General features: G+C 38.7%; 2 protein-coding genes across 2 annotated transcripts in view; one reads left to right on the top strand and one right to left on the bottom strand.

The window, feature by feature from the left end:
• ARHGAP42 (Rho GTPase activating protein 42) overlaps positions 1-21,592 on the bottom strand; it is a 378,378-nt gene that overhangs the window by 13,130 nt on the left and 343,656 nt on the right. The window lies entirely within an intron of this gene.
• PGR (progesterone receptor) overlaps positions 1-21,592 on the top strand; it is a 54,472-nt gene that overhangs the window by 30,617 nt on the left and 2,263 nt on the right. Inside the window, exons 4-7 of the mRNA XM_073337968.1 lie at positions 7,669-7,974; positions 10,574-10,718; positions 14,413-14,543; positions 16,824-16,981. Of these exons, the coding sequence (XP_073194069.1) occupies positions 7,669-7,974; positions 10,574-10,718; positions 14,413-14,543; positions 16,824-16,981 (740 nt within the window). The remainder of the gene's footprint in view (positions 1-7,668; positions 7,975-10,573; positions 10,719-14,412; positions 14,544-16,823; positions 16,982-21,592) is intronic.

The raw sequence follows: 21,592 nt of genomic DNA, 5'->3' as shown, positions 1-21,592 counted from the left end.
ACAATAAGTGTTTTGTTTCCTAACCTGTATTAGACTGCTTAGCAGTCACAGCAGCTAGTCATGTTGCATTTCCAACTGACAGTAACACATTTTAGAAGAAAATGTATATTCACATAAACAGAGAATAGCTTTCATTCTTCAAAGAGATTATGCTGCTGGAAATAAATCAGGTAAAACTGACCGGCTGTAAACCTTTCCGCAAATTAACATTGTGCTTTTAAACCCACATTTTCCCATTAGTTCCCCTACCCAGGTGAACAAATCCCACGTTTGTCCGTAGTAGTATAAAGAACCTCTTTGAAAGTGTATGCTTAACCGCGGTTAAGCGTATACACTTTCAAAGAGGTTCTTTATACTACTATTCTTAATACTTTCTGCAAAAAGTTGAGAAAACAAGTACACCAATATTTTAAAATATGTAACAATCTTGTAGTTTCTTATACACTTAAATAAGTCTGCATGATTTAAACAATCCATATTCTTAGGGTGATAGTCCCTTTATCACTCTGGCATCTGTATCAATGCTGTGCCACTGCCTTCTGCTGGGGATCCATAATTCCCATGATAATTATGCGGTAAAAGTGCAATAAATAGGGTCGCAGCGCCAAAATTCACTTCATATTGAACAAAAGGGAATGCAAAGGCTAAAAATGATCTTTCCACCAAAGAAATGCAAATTCACTTTCACTTTAACATTCAAACTTATTTTCCTAACTTTTAAACCCCACTAGGTTCCTAAAAAGGGACAAGGATGAAAAAAAAATTGGGAACCCTTGAGTAATTCATATACTTATTCATACAGATACAGGAGATGGGGGCGGGGGGGGGGAGAATACTGAACATTTTCTCTTTAAAAGATATTCATAGTGCTCCTGAAAACCAGATCCCCTCAATAATAGCATAATATGAAATGTCTAGTTTATATCCTTATTTTTTACACTGACCTGAAAGTTATTTGGAACAGGTAAATAGCATTTTCAATTTTTGCAGAGGATTGGGAATCTAGTGTTTTGTAAGGCTTCAATATCATTCATAATCCTAATCTCTCTTGCGTTGTTTGTGGGCAGTAATGATAATTTAAAGAAAATGTGATAAAAATTGTTAAATGATACACTTTTGTTGCTAGTTCCAGCACTTTTTTATTATTCCCTTTGAACAAGAGTTGAGCAATGAGTGTGAATTTAGTAGATTTATGAATGTGAGTTTGGCACATTTACCCATCGATTTACATAATAGAGACAATTGAGGCTGGATTTTAGGGCCTGATCCTGCACCATTAAAATCAATGGGAGCAGCATTGGAGCCTTAATGCCAAACACACCTTTAGATTGTACCAGTACCATTACTGGCTTTAGTATTTGTTGTCTGTCTGTGGGGAAGCTGTTCCTGTGAGTCACCTTCTGTGTAAACTGGAAGCAAAACTATATGGAAGCATTCTGTGGCCATACTAAAAAGTGTACTTTTATTGGAGTTTTAAAGTTAGTACTGTATTAAATACAGTGCAGATTTGGAGCCATACATTGTCTTCAGAATCAAAACTACTTCCATCCAGTAGACTTCAATAAAAAACCCTGTGCGAGGAAAAAAGAAATTATAGATAGGAAAAATGCTTATTGAGTCATCTAGTTTGTCCTCATCTGTCACAGCAAGGTTGTTCCTCACAGTATATATTTTCTAGGGTTTTGGCCAGTCCTGTTCTACATGTGCCAAAATGAAATAGCTCCTCCATTTATTTTGGGAGATTATTCCACATTATCGCAGTTCTCAGAGTTAGGAGTTTTGAGTCCTTGCTCACCCCCGTACCCACACAGAGCCAGGTCTGTGGGGGCACATGACTCCAGCAGATCTCCCCACCCAGGAGCGCCACATAGTCCTGTTTCCCACCTGATTTCTTGGGGGAGAAATTCTTTAAGAATGTCCCAATATTCACCAGAAAGGCATATCCAGCAGTACATGGGGCCAAAGGAAAGGGGGTATAACACCTCCTTGCAGAGCCAGAACTCCAGCAATCTCCTCTCCTTTCTCAGCTGCACCAGGTGGGGTAGCTGCACCTTTACAGCTTCAGCAGCCCAATGACGTCAGCAGTTCCAGACTCTGGGGGATGGGAGATTGTTGGGTGGGCATAGCGAGCACGCGACTTCACTGCCCTAAACCATACTGACATTAGAGCATATGCTCCATAATTGCTCAGTGGAGTTTTGCTCTCTTGCGTCTGACACCTCCGGAGACCAAAGCCTCCCCCTTGTATAGCATGTGGTGCAAGGTTTCAAGAGGAGAGAGGCTTATGTAGAAACAGGACGAAAAGTACTATCAAATGGGAGTGTACTAAATCTATATAGAAAGCTCAGCCTTATATTTTTTCCAAGAGAAGGATGTTGCGCGGGAATGGCCCAAATGTTAAGGAAAAGGGGGGTTTATGGTTGGGTTATTTTTTAATGAGGAATATAAAAGCACAGAATAAATGACTGAGAGCCATCCAGTTGTGCCACTGATGGCCTGTTCCTATTATTGGTTGCCATCATCCTTTCTCTCTCTGCCCTCTATTGTTTGTTACACTCAGTTGTTGCTTTTCATTTTTAAGAAGGGTATAAGTTGTTGGGGCAGGAACCGTGTCCACCTGTGTGATTGTACGCTAGCTAGCACAAGAAAGCCCAGATGCTGGGCACAGCTATAATACACATAATTAATTTGGGCCCCAACTGGGCAAAGATCCGTAAGCACATTCCTAACTTTAAGGATATAAATTGCCCCGTTAACTGTAATGTAACTACCCATAGTGTCCTAGACTTTAAGGGCATAAGGGACCTAGATCATCTAGTCTGACCTCCTGTATATCACCAATACCAACCAGCACCAAAATCCAACTACTAAAATTAGACCGACGTTTACAGCCACTGGAGGTTAGACTGTTGTGTACCACAGGCAGAGAATAGAGGAGATCAAAGTGTACCAGTGCTCGAGTCCCCCTCTATGGCAGGGAAATGATTAGGTGGGATATTCCCAAATAATCCTGACAAGTGACCTCCACACACATGCTGCAGAGGAAGGCAAGAAGTCCCCAAGATCATTGCTAGTCTTACCTGGGGAAAAAATCCTTCCTGACCTCACATATGGTGATTAGTTAGACCCTGAGCATGTGAGCAAGAACTAGCCAGCCAAGCACCTGAAAGAGAGAGAGAGAGAGAATGCTTGATGCTACCTCAGCACTGTGTTTTTAAGTTAGGCATGTGCTTAAGTATCTTGTTGAATCAGAACCATATTTTTCCTTTCCTTAATGTCATTCCATTAACCATCAATCTAAGCAATTTTCTCACAGTTTGTTTGCAGCCTGCTATAGTGCAAAACCTCCCTTTCAGTTCTTAAACAAGCTATATATATTTAGTTCTTTTGGTCTTTCCCTGCAGCCCCTTAATCATGCATTGAAATCTTCAATGCCGACACTTAATATTGCTTAACCAACCTGAGACAGGCTACAAGACTTTACAGAGACTATGAGTATCTAATGATTCCCACTTGGTATAGACTGGCATGTATGGCTGTTTAGTCATTGGACTAAACTTACTGCTGGGAGCAGTGAGTGTAGCCTCCGCTGACAGCTATTGAGCAGCACCTTCTATTGAGTGCTACCTGTTCTTATGGTCTACTTAGCACAGGAGTGAATTGGATTGTGTGTATATTATATTAACAACACATTAGCTATGTTTTCAGAAACGAATTTCTAAGCAGTTAAATGCATCTGAATGATTTTAGAATTAATTTTGATGTGCTGTAAGTAAATAGGTCTGTAGAGTACTCACAAACTCTCTTGTAGAAACACTGCAGTCTAATTTGCATTTATAGCACCCTAAGTAATAATTCTTCTTCTTTAGTAATTAAAAAGTTAAAATACTGTGGACCTTTATATTCTGACACTTCTCCCCCTGGAGTTGTCACTCCCTCAGTTTTGTCATTAGCTTTCTGGTAACATCATTCCAGAACTGAACACATTAATTTGTCACCTCCTTGCGCTTCTGCATGCATGCCCCACATGAATGACACTTCTGCATATGTAGTACACAATCACATTTGTCTTGTGTTGTTTCTGTACTGCATTGCAAACTTATATGCAGTCTCCTGAATACGGTTGCCCCAGCTTTCTCTGACTGTTACAGCTTTCTGGATTTTTCCCTTCCACTGAATCTATGCTGCCAATTATTTTTCCAAGCTGAATCTCATTTTATTTTTTCTTGCTGATATTTTCAACCCTTCTTGATCTCTGTTATCTCTTTGTCTTCACTGCAGTTCACAGCTTGAAGTATAATATTCTTTAGCCCTTTCTGCCAGATCAGTAGCAAAGACTTTAAAAATGACCCATGTCTAACACTGATTTCTTGTTGTGCCCTACTGATAGAAAATCACCTTTCAGTTAGCTTTCAGTCCCTCTGACAGTGCTCATATGCAATTTTCAAGGTAATATTTCCTAAAACACTGAATCAAATGCTTTATTAAAATCAAGATGTATTACCTCTGCTTTGTTCCCTTAGCATATTTACAGTCTTCTGAGGTGTATAGAACTTGTTCTCTCATATGGAACCAGAGGAGCATAGTGACCTTGGAGTAAAAACCATGGTACGGTGTCAAAAATAATGAATCATTGACATTTTTCGCCTGATTACGGGTTGTGGAGAGGGTGAGGCATTAGTGTCTTATGAGAAGACTAGCTATCTAATACAGAATGCCTGGTGCACCATGGTACCTGACATGTAATCTGCTTCTATACGCATGCTTAAAAGGAAAAATCAAAGTGCAGGATTATGCGCCAAAACAATGTAATGAATCTCACGTATGCATGTTAAGCATTTATCATTTAAGTCGTTTTTATTATGTTGTTGGTTTATATTCAGTAGTTGTACACAGTTCCCATGCACTATTAATGTACTGTCCAATAATGTATAATAAATTGTGGATTTGGGAACTGTGGGTACCATGAAGCTGCTGGTGTGACTGAACACCCCAATGACAGAAGCTACCAAAGGTTTGCTGACAAAATGCACACAGCTGTTATGTGTTATGATGAGTTAGTGCCAAAGTGACATTACTATTATTTATTCAGTATAGGACTAATTTGGGATGTTGGTTCATCTTAGAGCAGGAAATAATTTTAAATATTTTGTATAATACAATTTAAAAACCCATATATTGTTAAACCTCTCATTTTTTCGTGTGGCATTAAGATTTCAGCAACAGAGGCTTAATGTGGAATGACTAGCCTGAAGCAGGTGCCAAGCCTTTGCAAATGCTAATGTGCGTCTGGCAGGACTCACCCTTGCAGTTGACTGGAAAGTTCTGCAAACAGTGTGCATGCAATACTGGAGGCCACTTAACTATATTTCCAGAAACAATTATCTGCGCAATTCTGTGAATTAGTCCTTATTTTATTGCATTCTAATTCGTTAGAAGCATGTATCTTTATTCATTCACTACTGAAGATTCCCTGTGATTACAAATCCATAAATTACCATTAAGGCTTCATTTTTTTTACTCATGCCTGGCACCCTAAGAATCTGCAGGTTTATTACCTCTGCTGACCTTGTCTTCAGTTCACTTCCATGGATCCATGAAGTCATTCTTGAACTGTCAGATCTTCTCTTGCTGCTTTTTCTCCCCCTTCCACACACCCCTCACCAGCCACACACTCTTTGACTATAATTAGTTGGAAATTTCCAGCATTCTTTACAATACTAGACATCTTTGTTGTGATGTCATTTCATCTGGAGGTAATAGCATATAATCCTTTTTTCTTTATCTGGGTCAGCTGTGACCCAGGTTTGAGTGTCAGGTTTGTTTTTTTACTAAGGAGTCACTGACCAGGACTGCTTGCCTCTTCTTTTTTTTTTTTTTTTTTGCTACTATCTTTAGTGACAACTGATGTAAAACAGTTAATAGTTTTGAAGGAGGGATTTTCAAAAGCACTCATCACTGGCTTAATTGTGCTGTCATTGAAGTCATTGAGTCTAAGGACAGAAGGAACCAATGTGATCATGTACTCTGATCTCCTGCATAACAAATCAATGGGAATCTTACCACTGACTTCACTGGACTCTCTCCACTCACTCCCCAGGGAGCAGTGTTAGATCACTGCTTGAGTGCTTTTGAAAATTCCATTCCGTATATTTATGATATTAGCAGATTCTTTTCCTTGAAAAAATATTTAATATGCTTCCCTATTTGTCTTAAGCATTATATAGGATCACAAATAATGTTGTAATCTAACTTTTAACTGCACCTTTTTTGTGTGCTAAATATTCATGTACTCATTTTTATGGATGAATAATACTGAAGAATTAGAAAATTTATTTGACATTATAAAACTGATTTTGTGTTTTTAGATTAGCTATAAATATACTCACCTATACCCCCTCTAATTTGAAATCAGAGGGTTTGAATCTCCTCTCACACCAGTGTAAATCAAGAGTGACTCTTTTAACTAATGGAATTACTCTTCTGTAAAATGTGTGTAACAGAGACAAAAATCCAGCCCTAAACTAACAGAACTGTGAAATAGAATGAAAAGAAGACAAAGAGGATGGAGAGATCTCTTCCCATTGTTTATGAAAAAACACATTCCATTTATAAATTCTCAGCTTCCAGAATGATTTACTCCACTACAGACAGATGAAACATCTGGCTTAAAGTATGGCATACTGATTCCATTTCAAAGGGTAAATTAACACCTGGATATTTTAGTGGTAAGTAACTATTTGACAGTGTACTAGAAAAAGCTTTCAAAAAAACTGAAGCGTAATCCATCCAGCTAACTGTTAACCTTTCTATTACCTCTGCTCTTCCTCCTCCAACTGCAAGGTGGCCTTTGAATATTCCCGCTTGTGGTATGCCTCCATAATGGAAACATGTACATTTGTTTACTCTGCACAGCTTTCTTCACTTGACATCTAGATCTGACGCTTACTTTGGGAGGGCAGTTCTGCGTTTTTTGTTTAAATAGTACTCATAGGTCCAACTTCCTGGATGTTGTGACTAACTGGAAATGTGTAGAAGAAGAAAGGTTACTCACTAATAGTTGAAGTTCTTTTTGAGTGTTGTCTCTCTATATATACACTACCTACCACCTTCCTCATATACTGAGAGTTCCATTCTCACACTCCTGTTTTAGCAGAGAGAACTATGTCAGGTAGGAGTGGAAGTTAGACAAGTCAAAAGTCTTTTATGCATGGAAATGGGAAATAAGGAACTTCTATTTGTACTGGGGAACTATTTGCATTTTTCTGAGGGTAGAGGAAAACAATGTAAACAGTATAATCGACTCACATTCAGCAGAAATTGAATTGCAAAACCAATTGGCTCAGCCATCAGAATGTGATAGGACAGCAGGAACTGAACCAGGAAATACTTTATCAGGTTGCAGTAACATAGAATATATGGTGGGAAATTTAATGTGTATATTTTCATGTGTTTCTTTCTATTTCTTTCTCCGCTGGAACAAAACTTTAAGAATTTTCTATAAGGTTTTTGAATTATATGTAACTTGGAGTTGTAAAAGAAAAGAAAACAGAAAGAAACAATATTCCAAGGTTAAAAGTGTAATAATGTAAGAGATACTAAAAGAGTTAATCTGCTTTGTGGGAATCTGGTTTTTTTGATGTGTCATTAAATTATTTTTTTCCACAGGTCGAAAGTTTAAAAAGTTTAACAAAGTCAAAGTTGTGAGGACACTAGATATTGTTGCACTCCAGCAGCCAGTGGCCCTTCCCGATGAAAGCCAAGCTCTAACCCAAAGAATATCCTTTTCACCAAATCAAGAAATACAGTTTGTTCCCCAACTGATCAGCATCTTACAGGGCATTGAGCCAGAAGTGGTCTATGCAGGTTATGACAACACGCAGCCTGAAACCCCAAGTGCTTTGCTGACCAGTCTGAATCAGTTATGTGAGAGGCAACTCCTTTGTGTAGTCAAATGGTCTAAATCACTACCAGGTAATAATATCTTTCTATATATAGTTATGCTAATATATGTTATCAAGCTAATTATCTAAAGAGTATTTAGTCTATTTATTGGCTGTGCACTAAAACCAGGTATATACAGAAATGTAATACATAACAAATTGAATGCATAATAATTGAATCCTTAATAAAGACATTTAATTGAATATATAATAACACTGCCATTTCACCAAAAGAGTATAAAATTGGACTTTCTGTGTACCAAAGATATATTTTAATCAAACAGTAGAACCTTCTTAAGGGGATTCCACTAAATGAGCAGACACGTTTTAAAACACATGCTTTTACTTTATATTCTTTAGGTGTAAGAATATTTAAACAGACAGTATTCTTATCTTATTATACTTAGGATGATTTAAAAAAATAACATGGGAAAACCGAGAGCAACACAGTTTGGTATTATAAGACTAAGGAGATATTAGGTTTAAACAGATTAGACAAATGCTCCAATATCACTGAATATGGAAGGATCCAGTGACCAATGAAGTAGTACAGATTAAACAAATGTGCAACTTGTACCTTTTGCAGAAATTGGTTTAGTTTAAAAAACAACTATTTTTTAAAGCTGTTTTAAATGAAAAATATGTTCAGAGTTCTATGCAGTGTAGCTATAGCTGGGTCAGTCCTAGGCTATTAGAGACACAAAGTGGGTGAGGTAATATCTTCTGTTGGCGAGCGAGACCAGCTTTCAAGCCACACAGAGCTCTTCTTCAGGTACTCCCATCATCACAGAAAAATGCAAGAAGAACAGATTGTTTAGCATAAGTAGTTAGCAAATATTGTAAGGGACCATTCAAGGTAGAGTGGCCTGGTAACGCCTCTGCAATCCTAGAAATAAAAGAGGGGGCTTAGTGGGTTACAGATTGTTGCAATAAGCCATAAATCCAGTGTCTCTGTTAAGTCCATGATTTTTAGTGTCTAGCAGTTATGAATTTAAGCTCCCAGGCTCCTATTTTGAAAGTGTTGTGCAGGTTTCTTTTGAGGATGAGGTCTGATAGGTCAGATATAGAGTGATTGCTTTGTGAAAAGTGTTCAACCACAGGTAACAGGGTGTTTTTGTTTTTTTATGATTTTCTTGTGTGAGTTCATTAGAGTGTGTAGTGATCATCTGGTTTCACCCACATGGGGCATTTAATGCACTGGTTGAGGTATACCACATATTGTGATAGGCATGTGTAGAATCCATGTGTGGCTCAAAAGCTTGTCTCTTTCACCAACAGAAGTTGATCCAATAACAGATATTCCTTCACCCATCTTGTCTCTTCAGTGTTTTATGTCAGTTTTTGAGATTGCTTTGTATGGAGATATAGGAGAATATCTGGCACTTTTGCAGTTGTGTATTTATCTTGTTTCCTTGTAAATCCCATACGCTGCTTTGTTTGGAATTTAGTACTCTACACGGTTGAGATTGAGAAGTCTACAGCAGGCTCAGCATACTTGCTCATTTCAGAATGAACTCAGGCTCAACTTTCTGCTTTTCAGTGTACTCTCCCTTCCCTGCTTCCTTTTAAATAAATATTTTGATCTCCTGAACTCTCTTATACCTTCTGTAATCATTTGACATAGCTGGTAATTTAAACCTTACAGATTGTACACACTTGAAGGAATATTATACAAAAGAGGCATTCTCTGCCTGTAGACTGGCTGTAAAAACTACTGTTATATAATTCGAATATGCCAACTTTTAAAAATCTATATTCGATGCCTCAGTGAGCCACTTCCTAAACATACTTTGTTGCTAGCATTAAAACTCATGGGAACAGGGAAAAGGGATATAGTAATTATTGATCTGTGCTAAAATAATAATTATAAACAACTTCAGATCAATCCTCCCGTCACTCTTCTCACAAACCCCAAAATATCCTTTACTTCTGTAAAAAAATCTATAGTACAAATATCACCACTTTGTTGTTTCCTAAAGTACATAATCACTCATAACTGGTAACATTATATTTGATTTGATCCTTTCAGGATCAAAACCAACAAAAGGAATAATATGTGGCTCAGCATAAAAATTTGGGAGAGGTTAGCGAATCTAGTCAAATGGCTAGTGATAATTCAAATATCACAAGCCTCCTGTTGATTAGTCTCTAACTACTTAAGAAATATTACTAAACTATCCTGTAAAATTAGATACATTTGAATTGTCAAGTCAACGCTACCACTTACTGGAAACAGCTACATATAAGAAATGTACATGTTTACTCTTTAATTAGCTGATTCTGGAGGCTCTTAAAGAAAAGAAAAATATAAAGTCCCATTGCGTGAACTAAAAGGAGTTCAAAAATTAAAGTTAATGCCAGTTTTTGTTGTAGTAGTCTTATTTTTAGTGGATGTTTCATAGGATTCTGTCTGATATTGTTAGTACTCAGATCTTATTTAAGACATACACAAGGTATGAAAGGAGACTGTATAGATAGGTACCAAAAATACTACATATTTAAATTTATCTAAAAATAATGGATAGCTTGTCTGATACATCAAGAACACATGACAAATATAAATTTCTTACTTTGTGAAATGTTTTATAGAGTAGTATTTGAATTCTTTTAATTCTTCATGTGATTTTCAGGATTCCGGAATTTACATATCGATGATCAGATAACCCTTATCCAGTATTCTTGGATGAGTCTAATGGTGTTTGCAATGGGATGGAGGTCATATAAGCATGTCAGTGGTCAGATGCTATACTTTGCACCTGATCTGATACTAAATGAGTAAGTAGACAGTTACTGCTATTTACTAATATAATAGATGAAGTCCTGACCGCACTGAAGTCAATTGAAATTTTGCTATTAACTTGATTGGGGCCAGGATTTTGCCCTATGTTTTTGTTTTGTTGTTTCATTAAACAGTGTTAAAATTAAGATCAAAGGAGAAAGCTCTGATAATATCAAAGATCAGTATCCTCAGTAAGAATTGCATAAAAGTCCAACGTATTCCATTGACATGGCCATCTATAGACCCAAAAGCAAAACAGTTTTGATGGTGGTTTTGTTTATCTGAGGGAAAGTTAAAAAAAGAATTATGTTATCACGATATTAAACCTGAATTAGTTTGAATGTAGATTTCAGGGCAAAGGGTTAATATCCCATATTGTTGTAGCATGAAATACATAGGAGTATTTCATAGGCAATCATGGTATACTTTTTCCTCCCTCCTTAATAATTTGTCCTTGAAATTCAAAAAAGAAGCCTTTACAAGGCAACATGAAAATTAAACAAATAGGTTTATGATTCAGCTTCACATAAAACTAAGAACTAGGTTCCCAGTCCTATTTCAGGATCCCAGTGCACAGATCCTCATGCCCATGTAGAGTACCCATGAAATCAGTGGAATGCCACACAATCACAGAGGTCATACGTTGGGATCTGAGGGTGAAATTCTGGCCCCACTGAAGTCAGTGGCAAAACTCATTGATTTCAGTGGAGCCATGATTTCACTCTATGTATTTATAGCAAACACTAGGAATTAGAAAATTGAAAAGAATTAGAATTGAACTAGAAAATTAGAAAAGTTGAATAATTTGGAATAATAAAGCACATCAAAGATGTTATGTATAGCGGAAAATACTCTGGAAATAACTTTTATTAAATTAAAATCTATCTCTGGTCTTTATCTATACCATTGTCTAACAGGTATTTTAAAACCAAGCTGCCACTTAGACTTGGTTTATCCATAATTCAGTCCTAGTGCAGATGGATACCACCTGCCATATCGGCATACAGCAACACCAGCCTCAAACCTGAAAATGAGGCAAGAGCTGTTAATTTCCAGATTAATTCCCAGGTTGTTTTTAAAAGCACTGTAGATATTTAGCTACACCTTCTAATACTTAAAAATATGTCTAAGGGTGAGATTCCCTAAGGAACTTAGGAGTTGTAATGCGTGTCTTTTAGGCACCTTGTCATCCAGTGGAATCCACAGTTCTAAGTTAGGCACTTAGGCTCCCTGTACAATGCATGGGGCAAATTAGGTGCCTATGAATGGGTCAGCCACCTTGCTGAATGGGGAGCTACCTAAGCTAACCAGAAGGAGATGTCAAGGAAAGGATTGTGGCCCCGCCCCTCAAAGGGATTCGTATGGCCAGATTGGAGGGAGCTGCATATCTCTGCTTGGGATTCTTGGCCATCAAGTCTCTCCTTAATTTAGGTGCCCAAGCCCCTTCTTGGAAAACATGCCAGAGGCGGGCAAGGTGGAGCCTCCCCCACCTATACATTTTCTCCCAGTGATTAGGGCACTCACCTAGGAGGTGGGAAAGCCAGGTTCCAGTCCCCCTGCTCCAATGACCTAATATTTATGTAGAACAGCTTCAACGGGAGCAACTGAGTAATCAGTAGCATAATTTCCCAATAAACAATAAATGATTTATTTAATGAAAAGAATGAGGAGTACTAGTGGCACCTTTACAGACCTAAAAGTGGCAATACTACAACAAAAAAAACTTCAAAACCAGACTCCAACGAGAAACTGCTGAATTGGAATTAATTTGCAAACTGGACACCATTAAATTAAGCTTGAATAAAGACTGGGAGTGGATGGGTCATTACACAAAGTAAAACTATTTCCCCATGTTTATATTTTCCCCCTATTGTTACTCACACCTTTTTGTCAACTGTTGGAAAGGGCCATCCTGATTATCACTACAGAAGATTTTTTTTTCTCCTGCTGATAATAACTCACCGTAACTGATCACTCTCATTATAGTGGATATGGCAACACCCATTTTTTCATGTTCTCTGTGTAGCTATCTTCCTACTGTATTTTCCACTGCACGCATCCGATGAAGTGGGTTTTAGCCCACAAAAGCTTATGCTCAAATAAATTTGATAGTGTCTAAGATGCCACTAGTACTCCTCGTTCTTTTTGCTGATACAGACTAAGACGGCTGCTACTCTGAAACCTGATATATTTAACTTATTTAAAAAAGGGTTCAGCGCTTCAGATTCTGAACAGATTTGAAGTATTTCTCACTTAAAACAATAAAATGTTGATCTACATGCACTGAGAAAAAGTTTTTTGTCATGCCAACTATAAACATTTTGTTGATTATAATGCTTCCAGCCAGACTGGAATCATGATTTAAAACACTTGGGGTGAAATTCTGTCTCCATTGAAGTCAATATTAAAAATCCTGTTGACTTCAGTAGAACCAAAATTTCACCCATGTTTTTTTTTTAACTCATTGATTTAAATCAGGTTGAGGCGTTGTCAAACTAACCGGTGCTACTGCACCTTTCTATTCAGTGTATAATGAGCTAACCAATGCTGGGCTTTTTAAAATGCTACTACTGGGAATATAGCTTAACTGATATTTTGTAAACTTCTGTAAGTAAAAAACAAAACGATTGAAAATGAAGGCCCTATTCCTGAAAACATCTCTGCAGTTATTTAACTTTACTGACATTTTTAGTTCCATTGACTTTAATGGGACTTCTCAGAAAAGGCAGCGTCAGGAGCTAACATCTATTTTAAAATGTTCTCTTTATAGAATCTTTGTCACTTCAAAAAAATTGTGTCCCTGTTAGTAATTAAAAGTTATTTAGACTTTCAATCCATTAACAAAGTTATTGTCAACTTTTTTACGCAATGGGCCAAAATTTGTTAAAATGCCCATATTTGTTTTCAAAAGCATTTAGTTTAGGCTCAAAAATTTGTTTAGTGTTTAGGCTCCTAACTTCCATAGAAATCAACAGAAGTTAGGAGCTTAAATACCTTTGAAGATCTGAGCCTAAGTGACTTAGGAACATCATTAACATCATTTGACTTGTGGAAGTTCAATATATAAGAAGATGTTATTGGTTCCAAGTATAGCACAGGCTCTTTGTTTGTTAATTTTGTGTTTGCCATTTTCTCTTGTCCTCACAGTACAGATATTAATGGGTCTTCTGCCACCTAGATAACCATTTAAATGTGCAAGTTCTTAGTAGAAAAAATACTATCTAAAAAAATCTGAAATTCCACTAACAATTAGAACGCTAATTAAAGAAGCGCTTGGAAAACATTTACTTTAGCAATGTACGATTATAAATGAGAAGAAAGTAAAGGACTAGCAACATTTAAATTTAAAAATCTGATTTAAATTTTAAAAATTGTTGGGTTTCTTTAATGTAAAAAAATCATGATTATTATTCACCTGACATTCAGCTCCTGTCAGTCTCTAAGATGCCTGTCTAAACAATGACACCACTTGAGGAGAATTAATTTACCTTTAAACTTCCAATCAAATGTCAAGTTACGATTTTTTTATGTGTGTGAAAACTAATAGATACACAAAAATTTCAGAAAATTGTTTTACTTCATATATCTCTCCTTAATTTCAAGAATGTAGTAATTAATCTAACAGCAAAGTAGGTACTACAAAGAATTAGTGGCTGAGTCTTTTTTATTTTTACCTTTTTGGGGTGTAAGACAGAGGATGAAAGAATCGTCGTTTTATTCATTGTGCCTATCCATGTGGCAGATCCCACAGGAATTTGTTAAACTACAAGTTAGTCAAGAGGAGTTCCTCTGTATGAAATCATTATTACTGCTCAATACAAGTAAGTAGAAAATGGATGTTTTTGTCTTCTTAGCATTTTTTTTGTTCTGTACCTCAAATATTAAAACAACAATGAAATGTTGCAAAGTTTCACACAGTGTTATTTATCATGAAAATTATAGTAGGGCTGTATGCCCTGAAAAACAGGAAAAAGTCCCTTTCAGCAAAAATGTCTCAGGCCCCAAGCACTAAAATACTGCTTTTTTTTGTTGTGCACAGAATAAAATCAATGAGATACATGTTGAATACAATTTGACAGATAGCCACATTAAGCTGGACATTTTCAGAGCAATTGTGCAGGGTTTCAGCCATGCAAGTCTGATTGACTTCAGTGACAACACACAGATAAAGCCCCGTGCAAAGCTGCAAAATGTATCACTAAATGACAAATACAAAGAAAAAATCCTTTCATACAGTGTCAGGTTTGTTGACATAGGGGCCACGTCCTGCTCCTGTGAAGTCAATGTTTTGCTCTTTGGAGCAGGGGAGAATGGACATGGCTTTCATACCTTGTCAGATTACTAATATTAATGATTATTCAAATTATTCCTGGACAAAGATGGGCAAATTTACCCCAGGTGTAAGACCGGGCAGCTCCACTGACTTCAGCTGTCTGTTCAGAACTAAATTTGGCCCACCACCTCTAATCTGATCCCAGCTACAAAGCACCTTTCCAGGTTCCAGTTTGCTCATTGGTCTTCCACTTTCCAGGTAGGTGAGCATCTGGGTGAAGTTCTCTGCCTATCTATACTAAGAAAGCAATCTGTTGCTGACCTCATTTGTCAGTAATGAATTCCCTGATCCAGTGCTGAAAATGATTTAGCTGCTAACGTAGGACAAAAACTATTTTCAGAACTCTTACGGAAAGTATTTTTGAGACTTGGCTCTCCAGGAGCCTGGGACCGACACTGAACCATAGGGGTGACAAGATAGACTCCTGTAGTATTTGCTTGGTTCCTCCAAGTGCCAAGAAAAATATTAATTGAAGGCTTATTCCCTCATGTACTGTTGCTTGTGACATCTGTGTTCAACTTGACTAGTGTTTGCATAAGTGTAGACTTTTCTTAAAAGGCCTTTCCTCAGCAACAGAATACTGTATATGTTTAATAGATGTTTAGAATCCAGAGGCCAGTCTACATTAGTATTGCCGGAAACAGTTGCAGGAGTGAAAATGACAGCCTCTATATGGTTGTCTTTCTACAACTTTATATTCAGCATTTTTCTGCAAAAAAGCTAAATTTCCATTTTTAGAAAGCTTTTTCCCCCCCTGTTGAACAGAGTATATTGGTTTCCAGTCTGCTTCTGCCCTGTTAACACAGTTTTGCTGAAAAGTCTGTCTAGCTAAACAAAGGCAGCATACAAGTAAGAGATGGAAAAGACCTGTTGGGTCATCTGAGCCATCTCTCACAAAAGTGTGAGCTGTCCTCCACCACATTCCAGTCACACCATTAAGATGTAAACATCAAAGATTAAATTTAGACGATATGAATCTTAAAATGATTTGAAAAATAGTAATCTAAGAAACAAACATTCAGCTAGAGTTAACCATTGGGCAAAATTCATCCCTAGTGTAACTCCAGTTGCTTTAATGGAGTTGCATCAGGGATGAATTTGGCCTCTTTTTTATAATATTCAACTCTCTATTCTCTTTCCAGGATGAAATCATGATATATACTTGTTTACAGTCAAAGAAAACATGCCTAAATGCAACAGATCTTTCAAAACCTGTACTTCTGAAATTCAGAAATAGCTGATGTTTTGGCTTATAATTTTCATTGAATGTTAGGAAGATGGAAAGATTTAAACCGTTGCCCTATGGGGAATGTTTGCTCTTTTTTTATTTTGCATAGTTGTCTCCTGCAAAATACTGAATAATGCTTTTGTATTACACCTTCCTGAGACATCTCCGGGGATATGCTAATCAGTGCATCTCCTTGTTGCCCTGTCCATGCCCCTGCCTCTCTAGTCACAAATGACTTTATTGCAGAGGGAGGATTTCAGTCATTTTGCATCACTTTTACCACCACCTCTGGCAGATTTTCCATATCAGTGGCCCAATGCCAGGATACCAGAAATCAACGTAAGTGACTGATTCTGACTTATGTATCCACCTGCCTGTGTCAGATCACCATTTCTGCACTTCACTGACTGACAGGAAAAAGTCTATAGTCCAAGATAAAATAATTAAACAAACATTACAGTATATATACCGTATAAATTCTTCCTCCGTTGTTGTCTTCATAATATAGTGCAACAATCAAGATTATTCTTTTCTCTTTAGTTCCTTTGGAAGGTCTGAGAAGTCAAAGCCAGTTTGATGAGATGAGAGCAAGTTATATTCGAGAATTGGTCAAGGCAATTGGTTTGCGGCAGAAAGGAGTTGTGGCCAGCTCACAACGTTTCTATCAGCTTACAAAACTTATGGACTCCATGCATGATGTAAGTTTGTTTCTCGGGGGGGAGGGGGCGGTTTAGAGGCCACAGGTTTATGCCAGAAACAAGAACCATTCCTTAAAGTCAATTTAAAAAATATATACATATATTGGGATGTTTGTGGTGTCCAGGCAAAGCTGGCCACATCGTCAGGGCAAAAATCAATGCAAAATTAACCAGATGTTCACATTTTTATTTATAGAGGATTTAATTGTATGGGAAACATATTTAAAATGCCAGTTCATTTTTTATATTTCTCTTAAAATTAGTTCAGAGCTGTGGTACGTGTATTTCTATACATTACAGACCAAAAAAAACCCATAAAAAGAATATTATAAAGGTTTCAAAGGCATACTCAAACAATAGGAAATGCCAGAATTAAGGTTGCTTGTGAGAGCAACCTTAATTTGGCCTCATTGTGCATATTTATTACAATGCAGTCTTTAATTACATGATCACATACAATTTTTTCTACAGGACCTCTGCCTTAATTATTCTATTTTCTAATTTTTCAGTCTTTGACTTTGCAACCTTAACAATGTTCTTTTAACATGGATTTTTGTGTGTAATTTCCTAAGTTTTTAAAAAGCCAAATGAAAAGAAAACAGAAATTCTGTTGTGATATTATTGACATCAATGTGGTTCATCAGTAGCGTTGGAATTTTTATACCCACTTCAGAGACCTCTGCCACTTGAGCAAAGTGACTAACTAAAAGCATTAGTAGGTTGTCATTCTCTGTGGACCAACACTAAAGGAGGATGGGACACACACATGTTGCCAGTGGGTTTCACAGATATTTGCTGACAGCAGAGAAATGATGAGACTCGGGAATCTTGGGTTCCCGTCCAGTCTCTGGAGGGGAGTGTGTCTAGTGGTTACAGATTCTTCTGCCCATTTCCCCCAAGTTTCACCCCTTCTTCTCCTCCAACCTCTCCCTGTTCCAGTCCTGTCTCTTCCCCTCTCCTAGCTGCCAGTCCCACTCTCCTCACCCAGAAAGTCCCCAGTCCCCATCTGCTTTCCCAGTCATTCCCAATTTTCCCTACCTTGTAGTTCCTTGTTCCCAGTCTCATTACCTCTTTTAGTCCCAACCCCAGCTCCTTGTCCAAACCAGTTCCCATCCTGACCCACATTTCCTACCCCCAGCTCCCAGTCTTCCTCCAAACCCAACTCTTCGTCACAGTTTTCTTCTTCCTCCCCTGGCAGCCTTCAGCTCCAGTCTCCACCTCTCAAGCTCCTTGGGAGTCTCCAGGGAGAGGGCAGGCTGGGACTGAGAAAGGGAAGGGTGCAGTGGGAGGCTGGGACTAGTTGGACAAGGAGACTGAGGTTGGGAGAAGCAAGGAGGCTGGGAGTGGGAGCCAGTGAGGGAAACAAGAGGGACATCGGGGAGTGGGAAACAGTTGAATGATGGGGGGCAACTGTAATCCGAGGAACTGGGAGACTGTTGGAATTGGCAGGACAAGGAGATGGGGACTAGCTGCAGTGGAAGGGGGATAGAAGTCTGGGGGCAGGGGAAACAGTTGACAAGGAGTTTCAGGGGGGAGAACTGGGAGTGGCTTGGCAAAGAGACTGGGATAAAGAGCCAGGGAGAGGGTGATTGGAATGACTGAGATTGAATGAGGAGCCTGGGGAGGAAGATTGAGACTGGGAACCAGTGGAGGGGAAGGGGACAGACAGATCAGATGAGCAGCCAAGAGGGAGACCTGAGGCTGACTGGGCAAGAACGCTGGGACTGAGTATGAGGAAAGGGAGAGACGGGGAGGAGTGGGAGACTGGGATTCAGACAGGCTGGAGGGGACGGAGAAGCAATGGCAAAGCTTATGGAAAGTGGCAGAAAAGCCGGTACCCACTAGAGTACGCTCCCCTTGCGAGCCTGGAATGGAGAGCCTCGTGCTGGATCACATATAGGATAACAACCTATTACTGCTGTCACTTAGCTCAAGTGGCAGAGGTCTGTGCTGTGGATCTAAACATTCCAACCATGAAAAATGAACCATGTTGGTGTTAATGTGATGCCCCAGGATGGAGTTTCTGTATTTTCAATTGCTGTTTTTAAAACCTAGGAAATTACACACACAAAAAACACATTAAACGAACTTTATTAAGCTCAGAAAGTCAAGCATGCAAAAGTTAGGAAATATCAGAATTACAGTTGCCTGTGCTATTATGCACATAGGCTCATAGATTCATCGATTTTAAGGTCAGAAGGGACCATCATGATCATCTAGTCTGACCTCCCGCACATTGCAGGCCACCGAACCTCACCCACTCCTGAAATAGACCCCTAGCCTCTGGCTGAATTACTGAAGCCCTCAAGTCATGGTTTAAAGACTTCAAGTTACAGATAATTCACCATTTACAATAGTTTAAAGCTGTAAGCGACACATGTCCCATGCTTCAGAGGAAGGTGAAAAACCCACAGGGTCTCTGCCAATCTGACCTGGGAGAAAATTCCTTCTTGACCCTAACTATGGTGATCAGTTAGACTCTGAGCATGTGGGCAAGACCTTCTAGACAGATAGCTGGGAAAGAATTCTCTGTAGTAACCCAGAGCCTTTCCCATTTAGTGTCCCATCTCCAGCCACTGGGGATTTTTGCTACTGGCAGTCACTGACGGGCCACATGCTATTGTAGGCAGTCCCATCATACCGTCCCCTCCATAAACTTATCAAGCTCAGTCTTGAAGCCAGTTAGGTTTTTTGTCCCCACTGCTCCCCTTGGAAAGCTGTTCCAGAACTTCACTCCTCTGATGGTTAGAAACCTTAACCTAATTTTGAGCCTACGCTTATTGGTGGCCAGTTTATATCCATTTGTTCTTGTGTCCACATTGGCACTTAACTTAAATAACTCTTCTCCCTCCCTGGTATTTATCCCTCTGATGTATTCATAGAGAGCAATCATATCTCCCCTCAGCCTTCTTTTGGTTAGGCTAAGCTAGCCAAGCTTTTTGAGTCTCCTCTTGTAAGGTAGGTTTTCCATTCCTCTGCTCATCGTAGTAATCCTTCTCTGCACCTGTTCCAGTTTGAATTCATCTTTCTTAAGCAAGGGAGTCCAAAGTTGCACACAGTATTCCAGATGGGGTCTTACCAGTGCCTTGTATAATGGTACTAACACTTCCCTGTCTCTACTGGAAATACCTCGTCTGATGCATCCTAGGACTGAATTAGCCTTTTACACGGCTGCATCACATTGATGGCTCATAATCATCCTGTGATAGACCTGGGTGTATTGGTCATTCTCCTCCTTCGTCACTTCCAACTGATAAATCTCCAGTTTATAGCAAAAATTCTTATTGTTAGTCCCTACATGCATGACCTTGCACTTTGCACTACTAAATTTCATCCCAGTTCTATTACTCCAGTTTACAAGGTCATCCAGATCTTCTTGTATAATATTTGAGTCCTCCTCCGTATTGGCAATACCTCCCAACTGTGTGTCACCCGTACATATTATTAGCACAATCTCACTTTTTATGCCAAGGTCAGTAATAAAAAAGTTAAATAAAAATTGATCCCAAGACCAATCCCTGAAGAACTCCACTTGCAACCTCCCTCCCGCCTTTCTGTTCACTTTCAGTATGACTCAATGTAATCACCCCTTTAATCAATTCCTGAAAAATCTTTCAGTTCTCATATTGATCCCCATCTTCTCCAATGCAACTAATAATTTCCCAGGTGGAACTGTATCAAGTGCCTTACTGAAATCCAGGTAGATGAGATCTACTGGGTTTCCTTTATCTAAAAAATAATTTATCATTTAAAGAAGGAAATCAGGTTGGTCTGGCATGATCTACCTTTTGTAAAACCATGTTGTATTTTATCCCAATTTCCATTCACCTCTGTGTCCTAAACTACTTTCTCTTTCAAAATTTGTTCCAAGACCTTGCATACAATTGAGATCAAACTAACAGGCCTGTAGTTTCCTGGATCACTTTCCTCCCGTTTCTTAAAAATAGGAACTATATTAGCAATTTTCTAGTCATATGGTATGACCCCCCGAGTTTCCAGAAGCATTAAAAATCCTTGCTATTGGGTTTGCAATTTCATGTGCCAGTTCCTTTAATATTCTTGGATGGAGATTATCCGCAACATCCCCTCCCCTCCCCCCGATTTAGTTCCATTAAGCTGTTTGAGTTCGACTTCCACCTCGGATGTGGTCATTTCTACCTCCGTATCCTCTTTGCCATTAGCCACCCTGCCACTACCCCAGGCTTTTCATTAGCCTCATTAAAAACTGAAGCAAAGTATTTTTTTAGATCGGGGATTGGCAACCTTTGGCATGCAGCCCATCAGGGAAATCCACTGGTGGACCTGCGCCACTTCCCGCAGCCCCCATTGGCCTGGAATGGTGAACCGCAGCCAATGGAAGCTGCAATCAGCCGAACCTGCGGATGCTGCAGGTAAACAAACCGGCCCGACCCGCCAGCGGATTTCCCTGATGGGCCGCATGCCTGAAGGTTGCCAATCCCTGGTTTAGATGTTGGGCCATGCCTAAATAATCTTAATCTCCACCCCACAGCCTCAATATTTAGTAGTCCCACTTCTTTCCTTATTTACTTCTTATTTATATGGCTATAGAATCTTTTACTATTGATTTTAATTTCCTTTGCAAGGTCCAAC

Source organism: Lepidochelys kempii, chromosome 1 (genome assembly GCF_965140265.1).
Source record: "Lepidochelys kempii isolate rLepKem1 chromosome 1, rLepKem1.hap2, whole genome shotgun sequence".
Classification (NCBI taxonomy): Eukaryota; Metazoa; Chordata; order Testudines; family Cheloniidae; genus Lepidochelys; species Lepidochelys kempii.
The sequence above is the reverse complement of the archived record's forward strand: the minus strand, read 5'-3'. Positions and strand labels throughout refer to the sequence as shown.